General features: G+C 45.2%; 1 protein-coding gene across 5 annotated transcripts in view; it reads left to right on the forward strand.

Annotated features, from left to right (window-relative positions):
• The window catches only part of Sema2a (Semaphorin 2a), a 339187-nt gene extending 329093 nt beyond the window's left edge, over positions 1-10094 (forward strand). For all 5 annotated transcript variants that reach the window (XM_070665271.1, XM_070665272.1, XM_070665274.1 and 2 more), the window contains 6 exons: positions 1220-1490; positions 5602-5832; positions 6112-6525; positions 6642-6918; positions 7468-7915; positions 8733-10094. In XM_070665271.1, the coding sequence (XP_070521372.1) occupies positions 1220-1490; positions 5602-5832; positions 6112-6525; positions 6642-6918; positions 7468-7915; positions 8733-8807 (1716 nt within the window). In that variant the 3' untranslated portion in view covers positions 8808-10094. The remainder of the gene's footprint in view (positions 1-1219; positions 1491-5601; positions 5833-6111; positions 6526-6641; positions 6919-7467; positions 7916-8732) is intronic.
• Positions 10095-27930: the final 17836 nt, after the last annotated feature.

Below are 27930 nucleotides of genomic sequence, written 5' to 3' on the forward strand. Positions count from 1 at the left end.
ATTAATTATACGTTGCATATTTTAATCATTATTATCGATATCTGCAACGTTAAATAGCATCTCATTGAAAATGTTAAATTTTTTAGCTACAATACAAGGATTATTCCCATTTTTTTTTTTTTTTTTTCCTGTTTTAATAGTAGGATATTGAAATAAATACTGCATTGATTTCTCGCATCATTCAATTCTCTTTCTGTTTTATACCTTACAAATTGCCATGTATACTAAATAAATTCGTTAAATTTGATTTCGTAATACGCGACAGTTTGTGATTGGATTGCGAAATTGTTAAAAACGACGATTGGTTTGGCAAAGAACTGGAAAAAAAAAAAATACATATGTACGTTTAAACGTTCGCTGTCATTTGTTTATTGAAAATTGAAAATGTAAAGCGATATTAAATACATACGCAATCGGCCCCCTTGAAATGTATTACGGATTCGGCGTGATACGCGCAACGCACACCAATTTGTGCTGCTTTACGCTTAATTTAATTAATTAATAACAGAACGGGAGGAGGCATCTGAAAATAATACCGTTAATTAATTTTCGCGTTACGAATAAATTTTACCGCCACTCACGCATTCCTCGGTACGTTCCAATTTAATTCCCGTCGAAATATTTAAAGCCATATAATGAATAATGTTATTAATGGAAAATTTACATGCATTATCGTAATAATAGAAATCCATGGGATGTGATTTGCAAAGTTTTCGCAAGGTGCATCAAAGCGGACAGGCAGATGAATGAATCTTGCGCTTAAGTACCCGTGTAACAACACGACAAAAGATACAGCAGTTTCGCTTTGCTAAACATTACGAGTCCCGGGTGTGCCGTAACATCTCGCGTAATAATAACATCCAGCCGCTTACCTAAGCTACTGCTGGAAATTATACCTGCTAAATAAAGTTAAATTACGTCAAGGTATTCGGTGCTTAATCTTATAAATGTAGCGACATGTACGTGCTCGTTAAAATTAATGAATTTATTTGTAAAGATTCGTTTCTATTTTCTCACTTACAAATTCATTAGCAAATTTATTTTGAAATTTGTATCCTTAGAAACTTAATTAAACTTAATTTAATTTTATATTCTTTTGCCCCCTCCTTCCCCCTTCTACCGTGAAAAGAAACGCTATTTCTAACTCACCCTTTTCGTTTCTTTAACGTTTTATTGTTTGCCTATCTGACCTCGTCCTCGAAATGATGTTTTTTTCCAGAGCAATCTAACTCACTTACCGCGCCACGAGTATGTCCCAGGGGTGGGAATGGGCATCGCGAAGTGCCCTTATGACCCTGCGGACAATTCCACGGCGGTGTGGGTCGAGAAGGGCAATCCCGGAGACTTGCCAGCTCTTTATTCCGGCACGAACGCCGAGTTCACCAAAGCCGATACCGTAATCTTCCGCACGGATCTCTACAATCTGACTACCGGTCGCAAAGCGTTCAGCTTTAAGAGGACACTCAAGTACGACTCCAAGTGGCTCGACAGTGAGTATTTTTTTATTTTTTTAATTAATTTTTTAAAATTTTTTAATTTCACAAACGATATCATTAGCTTAAAAAATTCAGTGAAACTTAATGGATTACGGTCTTGCCGGATCGCAGATGATATTTAACGACTTTATAATATTTCGGCGCGCTTGAATTTTAATAGCAGTTCCCTTCAAGTGCACATAGTGTTTTCTATAATTATGTCTCCCCTAACTTCAGATATCGATCGCTACGTCCTCCATTAGCAGATATACTTAGATCTCCGCACATCACAGAGAAACCTTTGCTTGAAGCCTGATAATTACCGCGTGTCGAGGCAACAATGAAATTTCCATTAGGCTTAGAGCGCGCAGTATTAACGGGAAGAGAACGGGGGGAGGAGGGGGTGGCCTCCTTGATCGGCTAAAAAGCGAAACAGGTCTTCCTGAAGAAACCACGTGGGAAGGGCGTTGCTTAGAAAATAGACAGGGAAAGCTTTGAAGTAGGACCCCCCAGCGTCAAGCTGGGAACATGCTTCGGGTTCAAATGGATGCGAATAAACTGCCCCGCCTATTTTCCGAGGGTACCATTGCTTTCCTCGCCGACGACGTGAACTCGCGCTAAGGGCAAGGGAACCGGGGCGAAAGGGATGGGTTACGAGTGGAATTATAGGAGTTTGGAGGGCAATGTCGGTGCTAGGTTCGCTATCGGACCGGTTAGAGAGGGTGCCGGATCTCTCTCTTTCTTTCTCTCTCTCTCTTTCTTTCTCTCTTCTTTTCTCTCTTCCTCCCACTTTCTCTGCAAACGGGGTAATAAAATAACACCCCAACGCGATCTTCCTCGTCCTAAACGCCGCGTTCTCAACGAAAGTACCCTCTCCTTTCTCGAGAAAAAGGAGAGAAGGCGAGCCGACTGAAGAAGTTAAAGTTTTCCCGCTCGTCTGCCGGAAACCGCTCGCACCCCCGCTCTCTGCCCATCCCCTCGCCCTCAGTTCCGCGCAGTTCGGCGGCCCCGAAGCTTTAATCAGTTTTACCGGCTCCCTGATTCGTCGGCCGGGATTATTGCGATCCTCTCGATTTTTCGTTATCGGCGCGCGAACGTGAGAGGCGCGGCAGAAGCGGCCCGCCAAGGAAATTGGAAAATGTAGATTAGGACGTGCGTCGAATATAGACACACAATCCGACATGGAATTTAATAGCGTAACTCGCGAGAGGTGGAGGCTGCGGAGCGCGCTGATTTGCGATGATCAAGTGTAAATAGAATCCGATTCGTTAGGTTCGTCGATCGTGACGGGACACGAGGAGTACGTAGAAAATTTAGTTACACGACCGTTTAATATCGAAAGTCTGCTCTGTTTTTTGGCTGTCTACGTTTTAAAATGATCGTCGGGAAAGACCTGTTCCACAAATAGTTGACATTTTCCATTGAATATTATTCATTCGTTAGTTCGTCGAGTCAAGGTGCATAGCGAATATTTAAAATCCCGCCGAATGAAAAAATTTTCACTTATTAATTGCCGCAACGAAAATAGCTTTCTTTTGATTGAAAAAAAATATTTAATTGCTTGGAAAAAAAAAAAGAATTAATATTAACTCCGTTTTTTTTTCTTTTTTTTTTTTGTTATATTACAATCCTTTCGGTGCGAGCGTTCGCGCGCGACATACCGACTTCGGAATAATGGCGCAAGACGGTTAGACGGCTGCTTTGTATTTCTCGAGGGGACTGCTTCCGCTTTTCCGCACTCTGTCGAAGCGTGCCGCTACTCGAGCCCGTTTCTTGAGCCGCCTTCGTCGGGTAGGAAGGTCGCGGTATCGAAGCAGCAAAAGCCAGAGGGGACGGGCGGACGACTTTGTCCCACTTTGTATCCTTCGTACCCTCCCGCGGGACGCATGATTAGCCATTTGTTTCGTCGTTTAATTTCGAGCCAGCAGCCCTTTCGTTACTCTCTCTCTTTCTCTCTTTCTCTCTTCCTTTTTCTTCCCCTTTTCCTCTACCTCCATCTCTTTCTCGTCTCTGCCTACTCTTCCGTCTCCGAAGCCGCCGGGAACCACCTCCGTTCCAACCCTACGAGCGAGACTACTGAGCGTCACCATCAAGGACCATTCTCCGCATCGAGTTTGTCTATTAACAGAGGCGTTGATTAAAAGCAGGCGAGAGTCCCGGAAGAGACGGATGGGCTCCACGCGCGCTCCTCGTATAATCTTCGCGATTCTCCGACCCTTCGTCCTTCTCGCTCTCCCTTTTTCCCCTCGCAGTCTCTCCTTCTCGCATCACCCGGTCTACTTGGCGGCAAGGAGAGACGCAATGAAGACTGATGCGGTTCGTGGTGTGAGGTCGTGATAAGGAGTGCCAGGCCCGGGGAGGGGCAAATCGCGGACGGAAAGGAGAACGAAGAAAAATAGAGCGTAGTGGACTTAACAAGCTCTGAATAACTAGCTGACGAACGTCTACTTTCACGGATCCTTGCGCGTGCGGAATGACGCTCGAACATTAACGCACAACCGTCCTCCCTTTCGAACATTCGCCACATTTAAAACGCAAAGTCTCTATTCACCGTGATATAACGAGGCGCTCTTCTTCTTGATGTATAATGGCAACAGCAAGGCACTTTCAATACTCGAAACCTGTCGCGCATTACTCATTTCAGGCGTCAGTATACGCAATCAAGAGTCATCTCGCTACGAAACGCTTCGACGTCTCCTCCTCGGTAAATTATTTCTCTCCTTCTGCCTCGTGACCCGTCCCCCCGTGCCACCCCAATATATCAAACTTCCGCCGTCGAAGCGTCAGACAATCGATTTAATCGCTGAACCGTGAGGGAGATTGCGGCGGCCTCCAGCCGAGTGCCGGCGCATAATGTAAAACGAGAGGAGCCTCCGGGATCTGGTGACGACAACGCGATACGAAAAATTCTATTTTCCTCGCCATTTTCTTCGCATCGCCGAAATTCCAGCATCGCCGTTAGCGCGAGATAAGTCAATTTCTTCGGTACAATAAGCAATTATTCCAAGATTAAACCCGCAGCGCGCTGAATCGCGCCGCGAGTAACGTGAATATATCCGTACGAGCTCGTAACGCCGCGGTGCAGATACGTCGAAATTTCAAATTTGGTTTTCAGCCAGATATGTGGCGAACACGTGAAAGTTTGAGCTGATTCGTGGCGAATTATTTCTGCCCGGCGCGAGTCGAGTGATAATTACGAGTAATAAACTGTATTTCTGCACCGAAACCCTCCAGATTTCGCTCGCCGTCTCTGTCGGAGCTCACAAATCGTTAAGAAGTTATTTCGGACTCTTTCGCCGCGCAACTTATCTCATTCGAAGATGATATCAAACTCTTATAACTCAACTACGCGCGATGCAACGATGAAGCCAACTTAACGCTTCTCGCGTTGCGCAATTTTTCCATTTCGATAAATTGCGATTTAACTTCGATTACTCGTGCACTTGACGAGACGAACTGTAACGCGTTCTGAGGCATTCACCGCAAATTAATTGTACAAGCAGCGAGAGATTTTTGCAAAATATATACACGTATATTTTTTTTTAACGAGTTCAATTTCTTTTCGATTTACCGCGAGAGCCGTTGCCAAGGAACGCAATCAAAGCGCATTGTTTTTAATCCAGCTCCGTTATATAATCTCGCTTTTTACTCTCCCTTTCTCTTACCTCCTCTTGAAATGGACGCGAAATAATATCGCTGCGCTGCTCGTGGGTTAAACGGAATTCGGGGGAGATTATTGTTCACGTCCGAGCGAAGCCGGAGCGGCGAAGCCCGGCGATGAAAGTTTTTACACGTGGAACGAGCGGGGGACATCTTCCACCGTGCCACCTGCAGCAAATACTCGATTCGCGATTATTATTGCGACGCGCGATTATTGCGGAGTATCTCCGCGAACTATCTGCTCTAAATGCAGTTATTTTGCAGCAGAATGAGGTGGACGCTAACGGCTAGATTACGCGAGCGTTATAAGCACGGGCGGAATATTCCGGTCGAGCAGTTTTTGCGACTGCGAAATATCGCGACGGCGAGAAACGCGGGGATTATGAAATGAAACGGATTCCAAACGTGCCCGAAAATATTAAAGGACTAATTCGGGTGGTAATATCACGTCTCTTTATCTTTTCAGAGCCGAATTTCGTGGGCTCGTACGACATCGGCAGCCACGTGTTCTTCTTTTTCCGCGAAACCGCGGTGGAGTACATAAACTGCGGCAAAAGTGTGTACTCCCGCGTGGCAAGAGTCTGCAAGAGGGATACCGGCGGTAAAAATATACTCGCACAGAATTGGGCCACATACCTCAAGGCCAGATTGAATTGCTCGATACCCGGCGAGTTCCCGTTTTATTTCAACGAAATACGTGAGTATCGACGCGCAGTTGTGTAACACGATATACATTTTTCGCTGCATGCCATTTTTACAGCGTAAATTACACTTATCTCTTCCGTTCTTTTTTACATTTATGTTTTTTTTTTTTTTATTGTTTATCACGCTTAAAAATATTTTTTAACAGTTCGGTAAATATTTATCGTTATTTATCTCTAGCAAAACGTTGAGAAAACTGTTTTCGCTATTTTTACGCTTCCACATATTGACTGACATTTTCTAACGATACGCGTGTGTGTTCGCTGTTATTCAGAGAGCATTTACAAGGTGCCGGGTGATGATACGCATTTCTATGGCACCTTCACTACATCGACGAACGGGCTAATGGGCTCCGCGATATGTTCCTTCCACATTGACGCCATCCAAGAAGCTTTCCGCGGAAAGTTCAAAGAACAAGCAACTAGCAGTAGCGCGTGGCTGCCAGTCCTATCGAACAAGGTACCGGAGCCCCGTCCGGGCCAATGCGTCAACGACACCGAGGCATTGCCGGACACCGTCCTGAATTTCATAAGATCCCACCCGCTCATGGATTCCGCGATCTCGCACGAGAACGAGAAGCCGGTTTTCTACAAACGGGACGTCATGCTCACGCGACTGGTCGTTGATAAGCTGCGCATCGACTTTGTGGGAATCGATTTGGATTACACCGTTTACTACGCCGGCTCGAGTAAGTGAATTATAATCCGTCACACGGCGAATAGCAACAAGATCTGATAATTTATTGTTCCCTAATAAAAAAAAAATAATAATAAAACGCGCGTCTCTTATTTTCGCGTGTTACAGGCGATGGTCGCGTTCACAAGGTTGTGCAGTGGATCGACAGTAATGGCGAGTCCCAGTCGATCTTGCTGGACGTTTTCGACGTCACGCCGGGAGAGCCGATACAGGCGATGGAGATCTCGAAGGAGCATAAGGCGCTCTATGTCGCGTCGGATCATCGGATAAAGCAAATCGATCTCGTAATGTGTACTCGCCGGTACGACAATTGCCTGCGATGCGTCCACGACCCGTATTGCGGATGGGATAAGGACACAAACATGTGTAAACCTTACGAACCAGGGTAAGTGCTCATTGCAGACGTACTCTTTTTCTCTCTTTTTTTTCTCTATTTTTCTCTCGTGGATAAACGTGGAAAGTTACACGCGTTGGACAAGTTATAGTCCGTAATTTTCCACAAGATGCACACGCATTATTAAAAAATACAAAAAAAAGCAAACAAACAAATAAATAAAAAAAAAAATGAAACATATTTGATTTTCATCATAATTTACTCGCTTGATTACGAATTACGGCGAATTTCGGAGCAGTAATATTTGCGCCGATTTTACGCATCGTATATTTTAGTTATCGTAGATTTATTTCCGCAGATTCATTTCCGTTCTGTGAAATAAAATACTTTTATAAAAAAAAAAAAATAAAAAAATAAAAAAGCTAAATAAAATAAAGGAAAAAAAAAGAGAATGCAGTTAGCGAGTCAAAAATCAATTTCGAAATATTTCGGAGTGAAAATCGTAGTAACGCTCGAGATTATCTCGTTACCGCAGACAGAATTATCGTGCCTGTGACATCTTATATATATATATATTTTTTTTTTTTTTCTTTCGGGCAGCCTTCTTCAAGACGTGTCGAACACCACGGCGGACGTTTGCGACAGCAGCGTCGGCAAGCGGAAACTGGTCGTCACGTGGGGCCAATCGGTGCACCTGGGATGCTTCGTGAAGATGCCAGAGGTGCTGGCGAACCAGGAGGTACGGTGGTACCATTACAGCAAAGAGAAAGGACGGTATCAGATCGCGTACAAGTACGGCGCCGGCGGCGACAAATTCATCGAGACCTCGGAGAAAGGTCTAGTGATCGTCGGCGTAAACGAGCAGGACGCCGGCAGATACGATTGCTGGCTCGGCGGTGCCCTCCTGTGCTCGTATAACATCACCGTGGACGCGCACAGATGTTCGGCACCCGCCAAGTCCAACGACTACCAGAAGATTTATTCGGACTGGTGTCACGAATTCGAGAAGTACAAGTCAGCGATGAAGAGTTGGGAAAGGAAGCAAGCGGTAAGTCGATCCATCACGTTCACCGCCTCGGTTTTATAGCGCCGACTTGATATTTCTACGTACGGCCGGGAACGTTTATATACGCGAGAGAAATAACCGCCGCTCATATATCTTAGACGGTTCGCATTACCGTTCGCCATAAATTAATACACGCTTATGTATGCGTATAACAATTATATAATTGTCATAAACCGTAATCGAGCCGTTCGAAATTTGCATTGCAAAGTGATGCACGATTCAACGGATTCGACGTATATTCATATCTTTATATGCATCGGAACGGATGGACGGAAATTAAATATTTATCGCGAAATTGCGCGATCCGAGGTAGAGTTTATTGTGGGAAAATACACCCACAGGCGAGTAACCGTAAATCGATAATGTGTATCGATAAATATAATTACGTTTGATAACAGCAAATGAGAATTGCTCTGCGATTGTTCGAAATCGTCCGTGATCTTTTATGTATTATGTAACGACGACTCTTAACGCGTATTGAAATATAACTGCAAAAACAAAATTATCGACGTGGCCAGCCGATTTTACGTTTGTTTCGCGTAAACATTTTCGCCGGTATTAAGGCGGCCATTAATACTTTATTATATCATAATAAATTTATTTGCGATATCAATAATCTTTCCTTTATACGAATATTCTGTGTAATTAGCTGTGACATTTGTTTATAATTATTTACGGTCCCGCGAGTCGATTTTCAAACTGCGTAACAGGCGGCTTCGCGAGGCAACGGTTAATAAGATACGTCAGAGGATCGAGGTGCAATTCCCTTCACAAACCAGATGCGCTTTCTCTGTTACAGCAATGCGCCTCGAGGCAAAACGACAGTAATCAGAATCTACACACGAACGAGGTGTACGGCACGCCCCTCGTCTGATGGAGCCGATCGTTGGGCCCCTCGTCAAGCCGAGATTACGACGACACGATGATACACATAAGTGTCCCGCCGAGGAATCGCGGCTGGACCACGACCGGCTGGATCGGCCTGGCATTCCTGCTGGCCGGTCACGCCACCGCGCTCGGCCCGCTGTTCACCCGAGGACTTTTAAGTGACTGAGGCCGTGATTCCGCGAGCCAGTGAACTGAAAATCTAAAAGGCGCGAGGAGCGGTGTACGCGGGACAGCGTGATCGATCGCGCTTGACCCACTGTGTCACGGTGCCTCGAGAGAGAGAGAGAGAGCTTCTTGTCAACGGTACCGATCGCGAGTGACCGTCGAGCTTATTCAGCGGTCGGCGACCCGCGAGAATATTCCAGTTCCGTATTCGTCGTGTGTGCACTCGGATTTCCGTTACGTGCACATATTACATATACATATATATATATATTTCGTACTCGCTTCGCTGTAAATAAACGTGTCGCGCGCGAACCGCGAAAATGAGAACAAACGCTGGACGCCGCGAGAAACCATGAGTGCGGGACAGCGAGTACGATCCCTCGGCTCGTAAATTGCGATATGCGGGTGCGCGACCGCGCGGAGTGATGTTTCTCGGGGCGAACGGACGATACCTTTTGTGCCGAAGAAACGTAAGTAAAATTCCGACTCCTCTCACGTCCCCGGGACCCGCTCGGTGCTGGAGAGTGTACGGAGAGAGAAAAAAAAAGAAAAAGAAAAAAAAAACGCGCGAGCTCCCTTTCTTTCGAACTTTTAACTAATTCACGAGGCGGACGGAGTTTTATGTGTACATATGATATCGGAGCCTCATTTGCGGAGGGGAAAAAAACGATGCAACGTTGATCGCGGTATCATCGTAACCGAGATATCGGTTATCAATAGGACGTCGGCATCAAACGGCGCGCCGTGGGGGAGAAGGGTGCGTTGCCTCCTGCGGTTGTCCTCGCAGCAACCGACGAAAGTGGGGGAGCATCGATTGAAGGAACAATCGTTAAGCACTCGCATCCGCGAGGCCGGAAAGAAGCGGCGGCGTCGGTCGAGGAAAGAAAGGTAAAGCATCGGCGTCGGTAAAGGAGGAAAGGAAAAAAAAAACAAAAAACGTGGCCAACGGGCGCGTTTACGACGTCACGCAGGTTACATATGAGATTATTATCGGCTTTAGAGACTTTCGTGCGAGCCGCCGCGCTGCTGCACTCGCGCGACGCTGGTTAGCTTTCCATATCACGTTCGCCACTTTTGCGGCGCGCACATGCCTATTTCCTACCCACGCTCTCCCCTTTAGTACAGCCCCCGTGCCCTTCCGGATCACCCTGTTTTCTTTTCCACCCTTACCCTCCGTATATCGCGTCTCGACGATCACGCGAGTTACCGCCTGTTATCTTTTGTTTGCGGGAACCTTCGTGCCGCGCTGATCATCGCCATTATTCTTCGCGCACCCACCTGAGACGTGCGGCGGAACGAGCGCGCGATGACGCCGCGTTTTCACCTGCATTGTGCCGATAAAAGCGCGTCGTGCTCGCGTGTCGCGTCGCATCGCGGCCGCGCGGAACTCTCGAAAAACTATCGGCGCTCCCCGCGCCCCGCGTGGTACCGCATCGAGTATCTGAACGACGCGACGTCATCATCGTCGAGAGCCGAACCTCGTCCCTCCCTTTCGAATCAAGGTGCTACGCGGGTCTACTTAGATCCGCAGTCTCTCAGATCCGTAAATTTCTTTCAAGCTTGCCTCACTTTTATTCCCTTTTTTTTTTTTATCCGATTCCTTTCCTCAATGGACACACGTGCGCGGTAACGCGCCTAATGAGCGACGGTGAATCGTTGCGTACGCGCCCATGCACTGTACATAATACCGGACTTAAGAGTCATGTGTACACATTTCCGCTTAGATAAGTCCAATATTAGCCTAGGAGATATACATGTTTGCTTATAAGTTTTCGATGAACATTACCGGAGAGAGATCTCTCTCGTTGCATCCCGCAGTATCGCTGAGTAAATCGAAATAACGATCGCCGACGGAGCTAAAGCGCGGTTGCTGGGGGTACATCGAGGCGGGCGATCGTTTCGACGACTTCCGGACTCGAAACGCAGGCTATCGTTGGCCGGCGTTGCGTTTCTTCAACCGCGTACATTTGACTGACACGCGCTTCGGCACGGAAGAGCGTCCGTGGATAACTTTGCTTCGCCCGAAAATCAATCGGAGCTTCGACATACGCCGACTCGGTTCAGTTTAAGACGTTAAATAAGTTGATTATTTTAATTTATTTTTATTTTTTTATTTTTTATATCGCTAACTTTAGTCAGGCTTTTATTAACTCTCGAGAGCTGTTTTTTATTTTTTCGGACACGGAAACGGGCGTTTTCGACTTCACAATTATCTGTACATAGATAATAGCGTAATATTTTTATAAAAAAGAAAAAAAAAAAACGACAGAGAGGACTTCGCCACCAAAGCGCGACGGCATGATTTTAATTCATCGTTGGCGTTTCGACCACTCGCGGTTGATTGAAAATCCAATCTCTAAATAAGCAAATGTTTTTCAATGCAAACCGCTATTTTTCGACTCGCACGGGAAATGATCGGGAAATTCAATTTTATCGCGTTCCATCTAATTTTGCAAATGCATACGTCCTCGTTTAACAATCGTCCATGAAAATATGATGCAGACTTTGCGCACCGTAGTGGAAAATAGCGTACGTGTTAGCGTCCGTCCGACTTTTCCTCGGAGATCTCGACACGCGTTTTATAATCAACGCGACAACGAGCGTTTACCCGGTGCTCATTTAGCGCGGTTTTGTCGAACGATCGACGTATCGAGCACCCAGCCAGCCATACAAGCACACGTACACGTAAGCCATAAAAAAAAAGGGGGGGAGGATTAGCGGAGGAGGTCGTGGCGCCTTTCTGTACACGGATTTCAGTTCCCACGAATAGTTGATCGCGTCGGTGATAGTTTTGATTTTAAATCTTAGGTTTGTACATAGGCATTTATATCGTAATATCCAGTATCCTCGGTGACGTAGCGGCGCGAAGTCGCCCGGTCGAGCCTCGGCGCGAGACTGTTATTAACTTCTGTACAGAGATCGTCCGCGATTGACGATTTACCTTTTGTACCTATATGGCTCAACCTATACGAGATGGTACGCGATAAGAGAGAAAAAGAGAGAGAGAGAGACTCCGATAAAGAAAACCCGCTGAGGAAAATCTGTAAGATCGGAATGAGCGGAGTTGTACCTAAAAAGAGACGTAAGAGGATAATACAATAATCGGTAATCTCTAATCCTCGAGTATGTACTTATTATGAGCTTCAAGTATTGAATAGTATTATGACGTAAAGTTAAGGCCGCGAACTACAGGTTAGGGATAGAGGCGAGGGACTTTCGGACCGACCGGCGACGAAGTCGCGCGGATCGGCAAGGATTCTGACGCAGAATAAGGATTCTGACGCATCATCTCGCAAGATTCGTCGTACCTCGTGGCGATCTTCGCGTCGTCAACGAGAACGAGTATCGCATACGTTCCTTGCCGATCTGCTCGGTCCGCTTGTATCTGCGATTCATCCTTAAATTCCTCCAGCCATCAACCGACGTCCCGGATCATGCTTAGACCGCAGACACGTCTGAGAACGGAGAGCAGCAAAGAGAAATGGTTGAGAGAATGCTATATACGCGTGCGTGCGTGAGTGCGTGCGTGCGTGCGTGCATGTGTGCGTGCGATTGCGTGACGGATTGATACGTAAAGAATAGTAACCTACCTATCGTATATTTAAAGAAAGTTATTAAAAAACAAAAAAAGAGTAAAAGCAAACGTAATATTACGATAGAATAGTAAAGTACACGAACTTTGGCTAAGAGCGCTCTCGTGCAGCCCTTGCGGACCACGTCACGTTCGGCTGCGTGTTTGCGAAGGGTCGCGGGGGTGTATTGATCCCGGGACAATGTTACCCGTCTTGTCGGATGCGAAGAAGTGCGTGGCCGATGCGAGTGCACGAGGGCGCGCTTCGGGTTGGAGTAGGCGTGATCACGGAAAGCAATCTAAGTTGAACCTAAAGTTGTTAGATATATTATTTGTAAGATTACTGTATGTTGCGTGAATGCGATTGATGCGGCGGGATATCGCGAGCGGAACGATCGATCGGCAACGTGGAGGAAGGTAATCTCGCCCCGGCCAGCGGAGGCGAAGTAGTTTCACCGCTGTTCGACGAGACGTGAGCTCGAGACGCACTCGAACGAGAAGTAGGGGGAGGAAAAAAAAAAAAAGTGAACCTCGAACAACACTGCCTGCGAAATCCTAATCGATTATCCCGCAACGTCGACCGCGAAGGCGAGATAGACTATAGATTCGGTTTAATGTATGCGATACGAGACGATTTTGGGTGACGGCCCCCTGGCTCGATGGGTCACTCGCGTAAGGGAGAAATGTAAAGGGGGAGGAAGAGACGCCCTAAATGAATAATTAGTTACGACGACATACTATTACGATAGGAAAAAAAAAAGAGGGGGAGAGACGATAGATCCGCGATAACGATTTATTAAAATATATCACTAGGACTAGCCGACGACTGTCTTAGGTTTCAAGTATCGGAAGCGTAGACTCGTTTCTCGAGTGGTGTAGCAACGGGATAGGGGGGGGAAAGGGGGGTGAAATGGGACGAAGAAGATTTGCTACACGTGGCGCTGCACGTGTACCCTTTACTTTTTTTTTTTTTTTTAATCTTGAAGATTACGGACGCGGAAGAGCGGGAATGATCCGTTGACCGATTTCCTCTTAATTTCGCCCGTCTTTCTTTCCGCTCCCGTGTCACCGGCGCCGTTTTTCTCCTCGCTTTTCTTTTTCCCATTCTTTCCTTTTTTTCTTTCTTTTTTTCCTTCTCTCTTTTTCTTACGGATATATCTTGCCTTAAAGCAGAAAATTGGAGCAAACTTGCGCGCGCGTGCGAGATTAATAGTTCATTCGTATCGTGGAAAACTCATCCTTCATCATCGCCGTATTTTTCTTCGTTCTTTCGGTTCGCTTCTTTTTTGCATTCTGCTCGTTCCTGTCGACAGCAGAGCGATCAAGGGTGGAAATTAGGGCCGGGCGGTAGCGCGCCGTGAGTCGTTCTGAAGCTCGTAGGAGCCCGATATACCGCTTAGGGGAATTCAATTTAACCGCACCGGTGTAAGGGATGGATCTGAGGTAACGCCACCGTGCATCGACGCATCGGCAGTTTTGTTTATGGAACGCATTCGTAAATATCGACTTTTCTCCAAGCGCTTGATGAAATAATTTATCGATTAAATGAATTTGATCGCAATCATTTCGCGCCAATCTCACGAAAGCACGCTTCTCTCCGATTGAGACAAAATAATTTGTTAAAATGCTACACGGAATAGATAAAAAAAGAATTTTTTACCATATTTTACCTTGGAGCAAAATCGAACTATATCGTTTATATAGCGGAAAATTGTCTTGTGAATTTATGTGTTTGCGAACGAAAACTGGAATCGCGCCAAGTATACCGACGTAATTTTAATCTGCGTTGCATACGATCGCATGACCGACACGATCGATCGATTCACGGTACGCGCCGCCCAAAAAGTTCAGACTTGACGACACGTATGTGCGATTATCATCGTTAATAACACGACCGTAGGTAATTTTTAGTTCAAAGAATTTCGTACGATAAGAGACCCTTTTAGATATTCACCTATTACCTAAACCTAAACATCCAATCGCTATTTTTATCAAAAAAAAAAAAAAAAAAAACATGTTAAAAATCTTTAATAGTTATCCATTGTTCACTATTGCTATAATAAAGTTTTGCTTTAATAAATGATTGATCTGTACGTTATTTATCTACACCCATCTCCCAGATTTCGCAGATTAAGTATCGCAAATTATAAGTATCGATCAAAATCAGACGCGTTTCAATACCCATCGAAGGGTTTTTCTTTTTCTCTTCTATCGAAAAAAAATATTTTTTATTTATTCACAACTCCAAATAATGAGTGGACGTCGGGGAGGTGCGTCAGGAACCACAGGTAAGTTCAACTTTAATGGATCACGGGCGCTTTCCAGTTCGCCGGTGACCAAGAGGGGCATGAAATTTGCGGTCCCGTGACGCGCAAAACGCAATCAGCGGACCGCGAGAAAAAGGATTGAACGTCGCCGGGAGCGAACAATGCAGCGAGTCGTCCCGCTCGACTATCGCCCGATCAATGAAACAACGCTAATGCCGCCGTGTATTCTTCGTTTGAATAATTACGCTCGATTACGGGCTTCGTGCGCCGCGGCTATAGACCCCTAGCCGGAGCGGACGTCATCGGCAACCGACTTGGATGAACGTTTACGTCACGCTTCGTCTCGCCGGCGAAGCTATCTACCCGCGATAAGGTTCTTGATCCGTTATGACGTCACCGAAGCCGAGCGGTTACTCTTTCTCCGCGCGTACGCTTCTTCGGAACTCTATGACGTGGGCCGGCTGACTTCAAAGGTGCGCTTTGCAATGTTACAGTGCTTTACCCGGCCGGCTGCTACGGGAAAGGTCGTGGGAACCGTGCACGCAATGTTTCCCTCAAACGGGGTTGAATGTAAAGCCGCCCTGAAATCGACACATCTCGGGCGACGTGATATTTAAAGAACGTTCACGTAGTTCACCATACGACGTAGGTCTTCGTGACGCCGTTGGACGTTTACGCAATTTCGTCCGCTCGCGCGTTTCTTCGATCGCTCGCGCTGGCAATTTTTTCGCAACGGCACCGATTCTCGCGGCCCGGGAAACGTAACGACTTTCAGCCTCGGCGATGGGGAATGAAAGATTTTTGGTTCCCTCCGGCCAGCACCGCCGCGAAAGAAAGCGGCGCGAGGGGGTACGAGGTGGAGAAATCGATTTGACTTAGATCGCAGTCCGTGATTCCTAAACTCGCGCGGAATTCAATTTAAAAATCTAATCCGATAAAGCGGGATATATCGACAACGTTGTTCGAAACTCGCGATCGGGTACCCGAACGAGGTTTGACGAGCCGTATTAAATCGACGCGAGTCTATTGATCTTAACTTTGTTAGCCACGTCGAACGCCGATGAAAGATATATACATCGCGCCGATACGGAGATTGAGTTCGACTATCGCTTGATAGTTGGCGCGTGTTCCACGAGTGGTTACAATCAACGGGCGCTTTGCCGTCGCGCCATTGAATAAAACGTATTTCCGGGGCAACCGGGATCGCGCGGCGGATCCATTGACGGTCACGTCGATGATAACGAGCGATATCTGAGCGCGCGGGAGGTAAACTGCGAAACGCAATTGCCGTCAAAGCGGCGCGTTTACGGGCCGTCTTTATCGCACGGCCTGTGCGCCCGCGCGCGCGTCGACGTCCTTTGTGAATATTTCAGTTACCCGCGGTCCACTATCCAAGTTTTAATGGAAATGCTCGATCCGCTTTAATTAACTATTACGAAACTGTTCAGGCGCCGAATTGTTGCGGCTGCGGAAAAGGGGGGAGCCCCGAAATGTTTATTCTTTCCGCGCATCCCTCGCATCACGCCGAATATTTGCACGTGTGGTATCCGCTAGTTTATATTCGTTTCATATTTGTGCCGCGGATGCACGCGTGGAAGTTTATCCGCGAAGCCCCGCATCGCTTAATTCACTTTACTCTTTCTGAAAACGTGTGTACGCGCATGCACGTATGACTGCAAAACCCGATACTGTTTTGTCGGGACACTCGCATTACAGCGCCGCGTTGCTATCCGCGCAATGTATACTCGCATTAGTACTTTTGATTCCCATTAATAATGCACGCATGTAAATGAGTTAAAATATTTGACGCTACACCGCGCCGTGTATAATTTATTTATTAATTTCTACTTACTCTACGTTCGATATTTGTAACAAAATTAATGCACACGAGCTCTATTAATTAGTTCAGGAACTATTGTTATTTAACGCTCTTCTACTAATAATTTGCGGAATGGCAACGCGCGCTCTCTTTCTGCAAATAAAAAGAAAATATAAAAATACCGACTGTCCCACCTTATATTGCCCTTAAAAGAATTGACCTGTAAAGACAAAGTATTCTTACATGTACCTACTATTTTTGAAATATAGATTAAGATAAATTCATCGACCGGTGCGACGCTTGAAACAAAAATATATTTACCGCCTCCGTTATCTGTGCAATATTCCGAAATTAACCACTTGCAATTTAATATTAATTTGTGTTAGTTTCGCGACTCATTAATTTATCGCCTCCTTGCATTATTCAGCGAAATTCCTTGCTCGTGATTAACGTATCGTTGTCCGTTCGTATGCAACTTTTGTTCCGTGCTCTGTATTTTGATTACGTGCAATAATTCACGTATTGCTATCCTCCGTCTGCGTGTGAAGTAACGAATGCAAATCGGTTAGTCCTGCCGCGATGCATTATCGAGATATCGACCTGCCCGCGACCCGTATTTCCCCAGCATCACCGGTATAACATTAAAAAATCACTATTCGAAACCAGTCAGCCGCACATCGATTTAACTTCACGATAGCCGCAATTCCCGTTTTAACTGTCATTTGTCTTGTGTCCAAGGCAACCGAACTCATAGTTCATTGACATTTTTCGAACCCCAGTACGAATTCTCGCTCTTGCTTTCTGGCTTCAGGTCAGTGAATCGCTTGTTAAATTTACATGCGCCGCTTTACTATTTTATCTCGTCAATAAATTTTTGGAAATAAGAATGAGAGAAATAAAAGTCATAAAAGTAGAATGAAAATGGCGTTGATGCAACCATATTACATTTCGATTATTATTATTTTTTTTTATTATTATTAATATATTCCTAAATGTTTCACTTTAGCTCCAACCTTTTCTCTTTCTATATATCGTCGATCATTATTTCAGAACTAAGTAAATATTTAAATAAATACATAAATTACTCAAATAAAAAAACTTGACGTCGTGTGTCTTGAAGGACTGTCGGATTTGCATGCTTATTGTTTTACGACTTTCAATATTCCGCTCCCGCAGTTACCTACCGCCTACGAGGGTTGACCACATTCTCTTCAAGCTTTTTTACACCGACCATTTCCTACGTGCGTTAGTGTTTTTTCTCGCTTTCCTCCCTCATTTTTTTTTCTTTCTTTTTTTACTATATTAGATGGGTGGCGAAATTTATAACGCCGCCCTCGAGGTACAAGGATCTGAGCGTTAAGGCTAACGGCTTCCACCATCCGACAGTATACGACTCCACTACACTCAACGGCCTGATAATGCTTTACTTGCATTATGGAAAACAGTTCGTTAAAACCGTATTATCCGCTCCGCCGAGCGGCGGTACCGGCCAGAGGCTCAGCTGCGTGCTAGGAGCTGCCGTATATCGCGATACATCGCTTCTCGATGGTCTTCGCCGTAGCAAGTACTTCGAGAATTCATGAGGAAACTTGGAGGGTTCAAAGGAAGACCTTGGCGCTGTCAAGGGTTGCAATAGCGGGTGATATAGTTATCAAGAGCCTGGACTGTGACCTACTGTATACAATATCTTCCCGGTATCCTTCGCAGTCCTTTGATCCAGGGGAGGGAACGAGGAGACGCCCAATATCAATTAATGTAATAACAGTGATCAGAGCCGATAATGATTTTATCAAGTTAATTTGCCCAACGAAATTAATTATTTCCCAGTTAAAAAAAAAAGGGAAATATATACAATATATATATGTACATCCAAGGAGAGAAAAAATAACTAAAAAATTTAATCTTCGATGTTTACGACGTCGTAATTGCATTCTGATGGTCTAAGGTGAAATTAATAATTCATTAATATTTCCGACATTCCTTTTTGTTAACATTTAATTAATGCTACTAAAGCGATATCGTAAATAATTTATGAGGCTATCGCGCGATGTAACGATGCCATAAAATCATAACGGTTTTTCTCACGCTACGACCACTTTTCTTATTCATGGAAATGGATTCGCAGTTCGAACTCGGCATTGTCTTCGACCTACGGTCCTTATCGCCGTTCCCCGGTAGCTTCTAAGATCGCGACGCGCGAAGGAACCCTTCCCTGGATCTTAAGGCTCTGCTCAAAGCCACCTCGATTTTCGACCGTGTCGTGTTACCACGCCCACTGACTGCACCGCATCTATAGTCTCATTGTGCTTTAAACAAAGCGACCACCGTGAATTGTCCGGGATTTAATGAAAGAAGAATCTCCGCAGCCACCCACCTACGTCCGTCCGCAGGGGTCCGCCGGCGCGTCATCCTGACTGATTTCTGAATCTATCGGCGGAAAGAAAGGATGGGAGAAGGCCGCGAAATAGGCGTGGAATCTGTTAAACGAACCGTGAATCGACACCCGAGAATTTTTGCAGCGAACAGAGGAAAATCGCTTCGCCGGCGGAATGTTCATCGCGAATTCCGTTTGAGAGGCTCGCCGAACCGAGATTGCTTCATTTTTGGGCTGTCTCTTAATTAACGGACGCGCGAGGAAAATTGCGGATGATTCTATATTGGCGTAGGCTGGGTGATTAATCCACCACTATTTCAGGCAAGGCGAAAACTGTCAGGAACATCATGGGCATTTAAATTTTAACTGACGCGCCGGCGGCGCGATCGCAGAAGTGCGCGCTGTACAAATGAAAGCCCTCGTTGTACCTCGGACTCGTTACCGCTATTTAATCCTGTCGTCAACAGGTATGTTTCGATACTCTACGAGGCTGGGCGCGGGTGACACGTCCGCGGCAGAAAAACAGCGGACAGATGGTTTGTACAAATCAAGCCTCTTGACAGCGCTCCATCTTTTTCGGCAAAATGCAAAAGTTATATGATCACGCGACGCGTAATGTCCAACAGCCCCCAGGTCTAAATTATTATAAATTTTACAATAGTCCTTCGTCGTAATTATTCAAACTATTTATTTGACGTGTGGATAAATATCCATCTATTTCGACACTTCTTAAGCAATAAACGGACAAATACTCACGACAAACATCTTCAATATTTTCTTATAATATTTTAATATTTAAAAATATTTCTATTTAAAGTATTGATAATTAAAATTCATTATTGTTTTCTTAAAAGATCACTGTGTATTTTTAGGAAAAAAATCATCATTCTATTTGATAAGAAAATTAGTACGAGTGCGGCTTTTGCCTTACTCGCTCGTACGAATTTTTATTCCGCTCCGACTAAAACTTCCAACTGAAATTCTTACGAAGTAGAACGAAAACAAGAGACTTTTGGATGTGACGTGCGCGCGGGAGGGTGTTTTAACGACTAGATTCGAAAGAGGGGGGAGAGGCGTGGGATAAGAGAGAAACGACAGTCGAACTTTTTGACGACTGCCACACCGGGCGAGATAAACGTTGCCCCTTTTACGAGTCGCGGTTAGTAGATAACGGCATGCACGGGTCAGCCGTTCCCGCAGCGGCGTAACGACTTGTTTTGTCAAGCGTCGGATCGAAGGGCACAAATCACTCGGTCGGCGCAAGGGAAAGGGACGGCCACGCGATGAGGGACGACTCTCGTCGGAGAAATCGCTGCGAGCGGCGTTTTCCTAAACTTTCGCGCCGCTCGCAACGGAGACGGGGAGGGAGAGGAGGGGCCTGTTGCGGTCGTGGGAAATACGGAAACAGACGTGGAGAACGGTCGGAAATTAACGGGCGAAAATTACGGTCCCTCCACACCTAGTGGCAACGATGATAATGGTGATCGTAGCGGTAGACCGTGTTTGCGATAATCGTTACGCGAGCTAATTCAACGAGCCACGTTAATCCAACGTAAATGTTATATCGCACGATATCGTTGTTACGTTCGGCACGTTTGACCTAATAAAAATACTGCCGACAGATATGTGCAAGCGCCGGAACTATCCTCCTATCCGCCCTCCCCCTTCCCGTCTTACGATCGACCGTTTCCTTCTTCCTCGTCGTTATTTTCCCCCGCTTTCGCCTCCTCGCTTCCACTTTGTCCAACGCCCGACAACGTCTCTATAACGGGCAGCATTGCACATTATTGCATCGGGCGATACACGGCGCTTCGTATTTCTCCGTCAAACGTGTATGGATGTTCCTTGCCGGTTCCCGCGGATATTGTTTTATGTGGACCGACGTAGGTAGTCAGCAAATCTACTCGGTACCGTCCGCGCGTGCACGGACGTTTTGTCACAGTCGCGCGGATAAAATCACTTTAAACGAGATCCTCTCACACGGGCGGATAATTGAAATTTCGCCGTTCATGATACGCGATAATGAAATTATGACGCCCCTTCCCTCCCCGATATAGAAAATTGAAATTCTCACGCATTCGTTGCACTGAGCTGCATTGTTAAAAGGGATATCACGTATATCCACTTAATCATATTAACGGCGTATTACTTGCGCTCGCATAAAAATCTCCCCGCTGGAAAATGCACACAACGTAATGTTGTTTGAAAAAAAAGCTCTTCAACGCCGAGTATTAATAAAAATAAAATAAAAAATAGAATAAAAAGAATTAAATTTAAGAAATGATTGATTGCTTTTCACGAGCGACTAAAAGCGCATGCAACGAAATGGCGTTGCACGCTTCTAAATACACAGGTGCGGAATGAATGATTAGGATCCAGTTACTTAATTGCTAGCTAGTCACATGGATAGTAAAATGGAAGTTTTTGCTTTGATAAAGTTAAATTCGAACGGCCGAGTTACAGTGCTATGTCGTTTAAATCGTGAAGTACTTATCTAGAAAATTGAAAGCAAATTGCATTGAAATTTAAAAGCAATCCTGAACCTCGTTACACTGGAATAACACGCGGCTACAGTCCCATGCTGCGCGATCGGCCGAGCCGTTTTAAGCCGATTTCGCGCGAAGCGGTAAACGAATTTTAACCAATTGCGGTAAAATGTAATAACGAAATTGCTCTCGCCGCGATATAAAACAAAGCGCCCGTAACAATTTTTTTCCATTTCGTGCATTTCAGGCGGATATTTCAGTCTCAATTCGCCACAAGTCAATTCATCGTGTCTCCCTCTTAAAAAGAAATTTCGATCGATGGAAAACAAATTTTGGTAAACAAGCGAAAAATTTACCGGGCAACGTTAAGTAAAGTTTCATCGTAGTCCTCGCGTGAATAGATTTGGGGAAGGGAAAAAGGGCCGATCTTAAAGCGCACGTCGAGCGCCCGATCATTGATTTCGTCCAGCTTTCTTTCACGTTACGAAGGAAGCCGCGGAGTGAGAGGAAGCGGACGGAAGGCCGGAAGGCTGCGTGCGGCCAAGTTTCGGGTTTTCGCGGGCTTCCGCGCGGAAGCAGCCTCTGATCTATCGCTACTTTAAACCAAAGGGAAAGCCACGCGGGCGGCGATCCCGCGGAACGCGGCGCCTCTAAACGAGGGGGAAATCGAACTTTTCCAATTGATTCGACTTAACTGACTGGGAGGGAATCCAGCACGGTAGCAATCGCCCAAGCTCCTTCGCCGCGCGCCCTGACGCGGCCATCCTTATTCCGCGCTACCTTCGATCTATCTCTTTCTCTCTCTCGCTTCTACTTTACTTGGACGAGCCCGAAGGCGAAATATCGCGCGAACTTTATCGTGGCCGCCTTGCCTCGTTCGACTCGCTCACACGCGCGCGAATGCCTCGTCTTATACCTATGGCCCCCGCACGCCACCGTACAGTCGTACGTTCGACTTTTTGACTTCTCAACTTTCCGCGGGAGATCGTTATCAACTTCGACCGTGCTCCACGAATCGCTCGATTTTCAGAATCGCGAAACGGAAACGCGGATAATTATAGCCGCGAGCGTGGCGCCGGCGAATCCCGCCGAACGTCAAATAAAGTAAAAAAAAAAAAAAAAAAGAGAGAGAGAAAATATTATTTTGCAGTTATAATTGCGTTTCCGCGCAGAAGCAATATTTAGCGATTTTAATTGCTTACGCGAGAAAAGACGATTTCGCTATCGGGATTTCAAATTGCGTTGTATTGTTTGCACGATCAATTTACCCGAATGCCATAAAGCGGCGCGATTTACCGCGAGAGATATGCGAGTTTTTAGTTCATAAAACGCGCACTCTGTCTGTTTATATCGGCTCGCGTGCGCGCATGTATTTCAAAGCGACGTAGCGAAAGGAATTTTTGAAGCGATTCGCGCTCGAGCCACGGCTAGCCCTCCATATTACGGTGATATCGGTGGTCCTATAGCCCGTCATACTACTCGAAGTCGGAGGCAAGTGCACTTTACGCGCTTGATTCGCTTGTCAGGTGCGCGCCGGCTGCGTAAATCAATCCTAGCAATAATTTCCCGGGATTAATTGGCGAGTGATTGACACGGCGTTTCGAGAGCGCCCGTACTCCCAAGCAAAGCCTCGGAATTGAATGCGGAAGGATAATTGGTTTCGGCACGCCGACAGAAGTAGCCCATACGAAGCCGGTAATAGCGAATTTGCTATCATCTCGTACGCGAGATTAATCGTATATTTGAACTATAGATAAATGGATATCCTCTCTAAATGTCCAGACCGACCCATTGTCGAGAAATCTCGCGAAGGGGCGCAAGAAACTACTATAAAGAAATGGGATTGAAGAAAAAAAAAAAAATAAATAAACGCATTCGTCGCTTCGTTACTTTAAAAAAAACTTTAAAAAATATCGAGGTGCTTTGTTCGTTTTAAAATGTGTTTTGAAATAATTGAATATGATTGAAATTTGCTGCGTCACATTTGCGTCGTTTTTTAAGACACGTAAGATGTGAAATTGGCAATTTAAAATGGCATGCCTTTGTAGCTCGCTGTAATCGACGTGACAGAAAACTCGATTATATACGCTTTAACGTTTTGCATAATGAAAATACGATTTTCATTGGCCGCAAAAGCCCAAAGAAGAAAAAAAATATATCGATCAGAATTTTATCGACTAAATAAAATATTTTTATAAAATATTAAAAAATTTTAGTTCCTTTATCTATATCTTAATTTCCTGTACCTTTTTCTTTTCTCGTACATACAGTAATTGTATAATTAAAATAAGTGCGTTATTTTTGTAATCTAAAAATAATATGCAAATTTATTGTTGCAGGTTTTTTTTAGTTTATTTTTATTATTGTGATGTAAATTATTACCAACAGACACGTCTCTCTGACAAGGTAAATTTTAATTATGCGGACTTAACTTATACAGCCGCATTTTTTAGCTTATTTGAGCTTCAAAGTTAGTGAAAATCGATTGTCCGTCATACTTAATTATGCTTGAAAGCCGAGAGAATGATTTATGAGCGTGTGAACCATTTGAGACTATGCAGGTCATATAAATGAGCAATCGATGAGCCAGTAACACTACCTAGGAACATTGATAGACGATCTCATCAAATGCATCCGCGTTCTCGTTCAAACCATTCTCTTTCGCTTTATCGATATTACATAAATTGATATATATATATTAAAAATCTAGCGATTAATTTCACTTTGTTTTATCGATACGCTTTAAAAAAGAATTGTGGAAAGGCAAATTGTTGAAAATTTACGACGTGAATATCATCTTTCATCGAATTAACGCAACTCTGACGTTGTAATAATTATCAAATCTTTTTTTTTTTTTCTTTGTTCTTGGCGTCACGGTCTCTCACTTTTTCTCTGCCGATTTACTTATCTATCTATCTATCTACTACTTTTTACTCCTGCAATAATCTATTCGGTAGTAGATACCATCGTAGTGATTCCGGGGGGATCGCATTGTCTCTCGTGCGCGTAATATCCACTAAATCGACGGGAACGATGAAATTCGTGAAATTTCAGGCTTTTAAACGAGCACACCCACGGTTTACAGCCGTATTACATCCACTCTTGGAGCACGCGCCAGTTAACTGGAACGCCGGGCGGACTCTTTCGCAAAATTCCTGATGTCTCTTGTAACGCGATAGCGCACGATGCATAACGTAATGCTATCGTGAAAGAAGGGATTTCGAGTGAGATCCTATTACTTCGGCAGCGCTCAAATTGAAAGTGTTGTTCACGCGATACTGACTTGAAAGAAATGGACAAATTAACAATACCGCGCCGGTAATGGTGACAGATTATTTTCCGATATTTTTCCCTTCCCGGCTATTTGTTTCGAGTCATTATAATTCACGGCGAAACGCGGACGTTCTTGATGCGCGGTGACAGTTGGACAGTTCACGGTCCATTTAGTTGGATAGTTAATTTATAAATCATTCTCCCTCTCCTCCACCGTACGTACGGATAACGTAACGCGCAGACGAAATTGAAAACGTCGTTTGGGGCAACGCGTTAATGCTCGCTGGAGCCTTTGACACGTTTAGCCATTTGCGTTTGACGAAGGATTCGGGCAAATTGCAATTTTCCAGTAGGGGTCACCGGACGGTTAAAACTTGAAAAATGTCAGCCAATTTTCAGGTACTGCGTACCGACTTTTCGTACCTGATGAGCATTTTTCTATCCCATCGTTTACGAACCCACTCCCTCTCGTTTATCACGTGTATCTCGTTTATCACTCTTGTCTAGGAGACACAGAGGAATTTTTCCGATTAGTGTCCGAGGCTTCGGCTGAGCGTAGCTAATTCGCCCCGAACAACATTTATTACGGGGAAAAAAAAAAAAAAACAAATATATATAGATATATATAACGCAATGACGTTTGCCTGCAACGCAATGAATTAACGAAGAGTTATAGAGCAGGAACGATGCGTAAAAATTGTCATTTTCACGAAAAATCGCATTAGAACGTCGAACTATGTAACCGTTTCCACATTTATTTCGTGAGTTTATGGCGATTTCATGTTTCGCATATTCATCTTCAAACGCTACATTTAACTAACATACGAAGCGCCCGTCCCCAACGCGAAACTCGTACGGTATACGCTCGCGTTTACGCTACAAACGACAGGCATGATCTAACGGTATGGGCACGGAGCGGACCGAGAACTTCGCGAAATGGGTTAACGGAATGGACGCGGAAATGGGCTTCGAATATTGAAACTCTTAATTTACATACCGTTCGCCCGCCAGTGCCATCAAATTATTAGGAAGTTTAAGGACACTCGCGGCGAATGCTAATTCGCGACTGTCGGGTCGAAGGGTATAAAGATTCCCGGCAGCTCCATCGAAGCGGTAATAGACTCCATAAGCAAGTCTCGGCAGGTGCTCTAAAGTTTTACCTTCCTCTTCTAAAGATCGGAGGGAAAGTTTCTCAAAACGGTAGCACCTTCGAGGACGGTGAAACGCGGACGAAAGACACCGCGGATGCGTGAACTGAAAGGACTAACGAGCATCCTTCTGCTCGCGACACGGCCGCGGACACGCAGCTATAACGTGCCGTTAACGTATACGCCTTCTATAATTTACAGCATCGCCGCGCGATTTGCTTTCGGAGCTTTCAACGCGTCAATTTATTCCTACCGCTATATCTCGAGCTTAAAAAAAAAATATATATATATTTCTACAGACATTGAATTAATAACCCTAGATTTTCTTGGGAGCATAAAGTCTTTCTTGCGGCTTTATCCTTCGAAATTCTCTTTCTTTACAACCACTTAAATCTTCGGTTCCTCGGAGGGTTGAGGTAGTACATGGCTAAGCACCGGAATAGTTCGGCTTCTTCCCGGAAACCATGTCGGGTAGGGAGAAAGACGAGGAAAGAGTAGTACAGAGGTTTTCATGCAAGAAAGTCTCGGTTTCCAAGAGCTTATCGCGTACGACGTCTACGCGGAAATACGTTTCGAGTGGTATAATACAAAGATTACGCGAAGGACGTGACTTAACATAACTCAATGAAGCTCAGACCGAGTTAATTAAATCCAAGGGCGGTCGACGAAGCACAGGCGAGATAAAGGCTGGTGGATGGAATGACAGAAGAGACGGAGACAATGTCGAGCACGAAGCGAATTGCTATTATCGAGGCGTCGTTTTCTCACCCTATCACTCCTCGCTCGCTCTCTCTCTTTCTTTCTCTCTCTCATTCTCTCTCTCATTCTCTCTCTATCTCTCTCTCTTTCTCAAGTTCTTCCTTATATTCTGTAGCGTTAGATGAGAGTATACGTGTCAAACCTTGTAGACACGTTGGAAAGTCGGCGGTGGTGTACGCGACGGAGCGCATGCAGGTGGATGGATGCGCACGACGATGTGCTCGCGCCACCTCCAACCTTGTTCGAAGCTTCGTAGGGTTGAGCGAAGTGCTCTCCACCGACCGTCACGTATATCAAAGCGGGTTAAGGACTTCCCGCGATCCCTTCACTTATACTTCCGCTGTTCGTGCGCGCCCGCGGCCCACCGGCGAAATAATATTTCGCGTAATCTTCCACGCTCAAACGAAACTTGAGTGGATGCAAAATACGCGTAAATGAGGTGCCCGCAAGGCCCTCCCTCGTTGAATGCACGCTCGCACTGATAAACCGGTGACGCTCTTGAATGCAACCTATCTTTCAGAAAATGTGTCCCAGAATCATCACCCCCTCCCATTTCGAGACACGCCTCTCTACTACTCCGCTCGCCTCTCGCGTAATATCGTATAATCGTGAAAAGTTAAATTTTTCACGTAATTTCTGTTCCCCGCCGTTTGGAATATTCTTTGGAACAATACATTTCCCGGAGTCTAACGTGTTCCTTCCGAGTGCATGAAATATGGTATTTTGCGAAAGATATAAACGACAAACCTTATAAAAATTGTAGAGTAACCAGCAGAGAAATGGCGGTCCGTGCAATTTTTTATTTAAGCTTACATTAGGTAAAATGCATATATTAGATGCGAGCTGCAGCGCGAACGCTACGTCGAGTTTCGCGAATTTGCATTCGGAAGTATTTCGCGTTCCAGATATTTATGGAAGTAGCATGACCTTATAACGAAGAGGTTCAGGAACAAAGGACAGGATGAGCCGGAGCGCGCGCGCGCGCGCGGTCCGAGATGATAAAATATTATTGTATCACGCGGTTTTACGCAGCAACCGGAAAGTAATGCCGGTAATTCACGTCTTCCTGCCCGGCATTCGTAACTGTTCGTTCCAGACGTACGTTTATATCTTGTCCCGGAGCTTAATACAATTTTCTAGTCTTCCGCTTATTCCGGGGAAACGGTCTTCTTTAAGAGGAATGTAGGTGACACGGCGCTGCTACGACGTCGATATCGCCTGTCCACCCGCGGAAATTCCACCCTCCC

The sequence above is a fragment of the Cardiocondyla obscurior genome, linkage group LG13, assembly GCF_019399895.1.
Source record: "Cardiocondyla obscurior isolate alpha-2009 linkage group LG13, Cobs3.1, whole genome shotgun sequence".
Classification (NCBI taxonomy): domain Eukaryota; kingdom Metazoa; phylum Arthropoda; class Insecta; order Hymenoptera; family Formicidae; genus Cardiocondyla; species Cardiocondyla obscurior.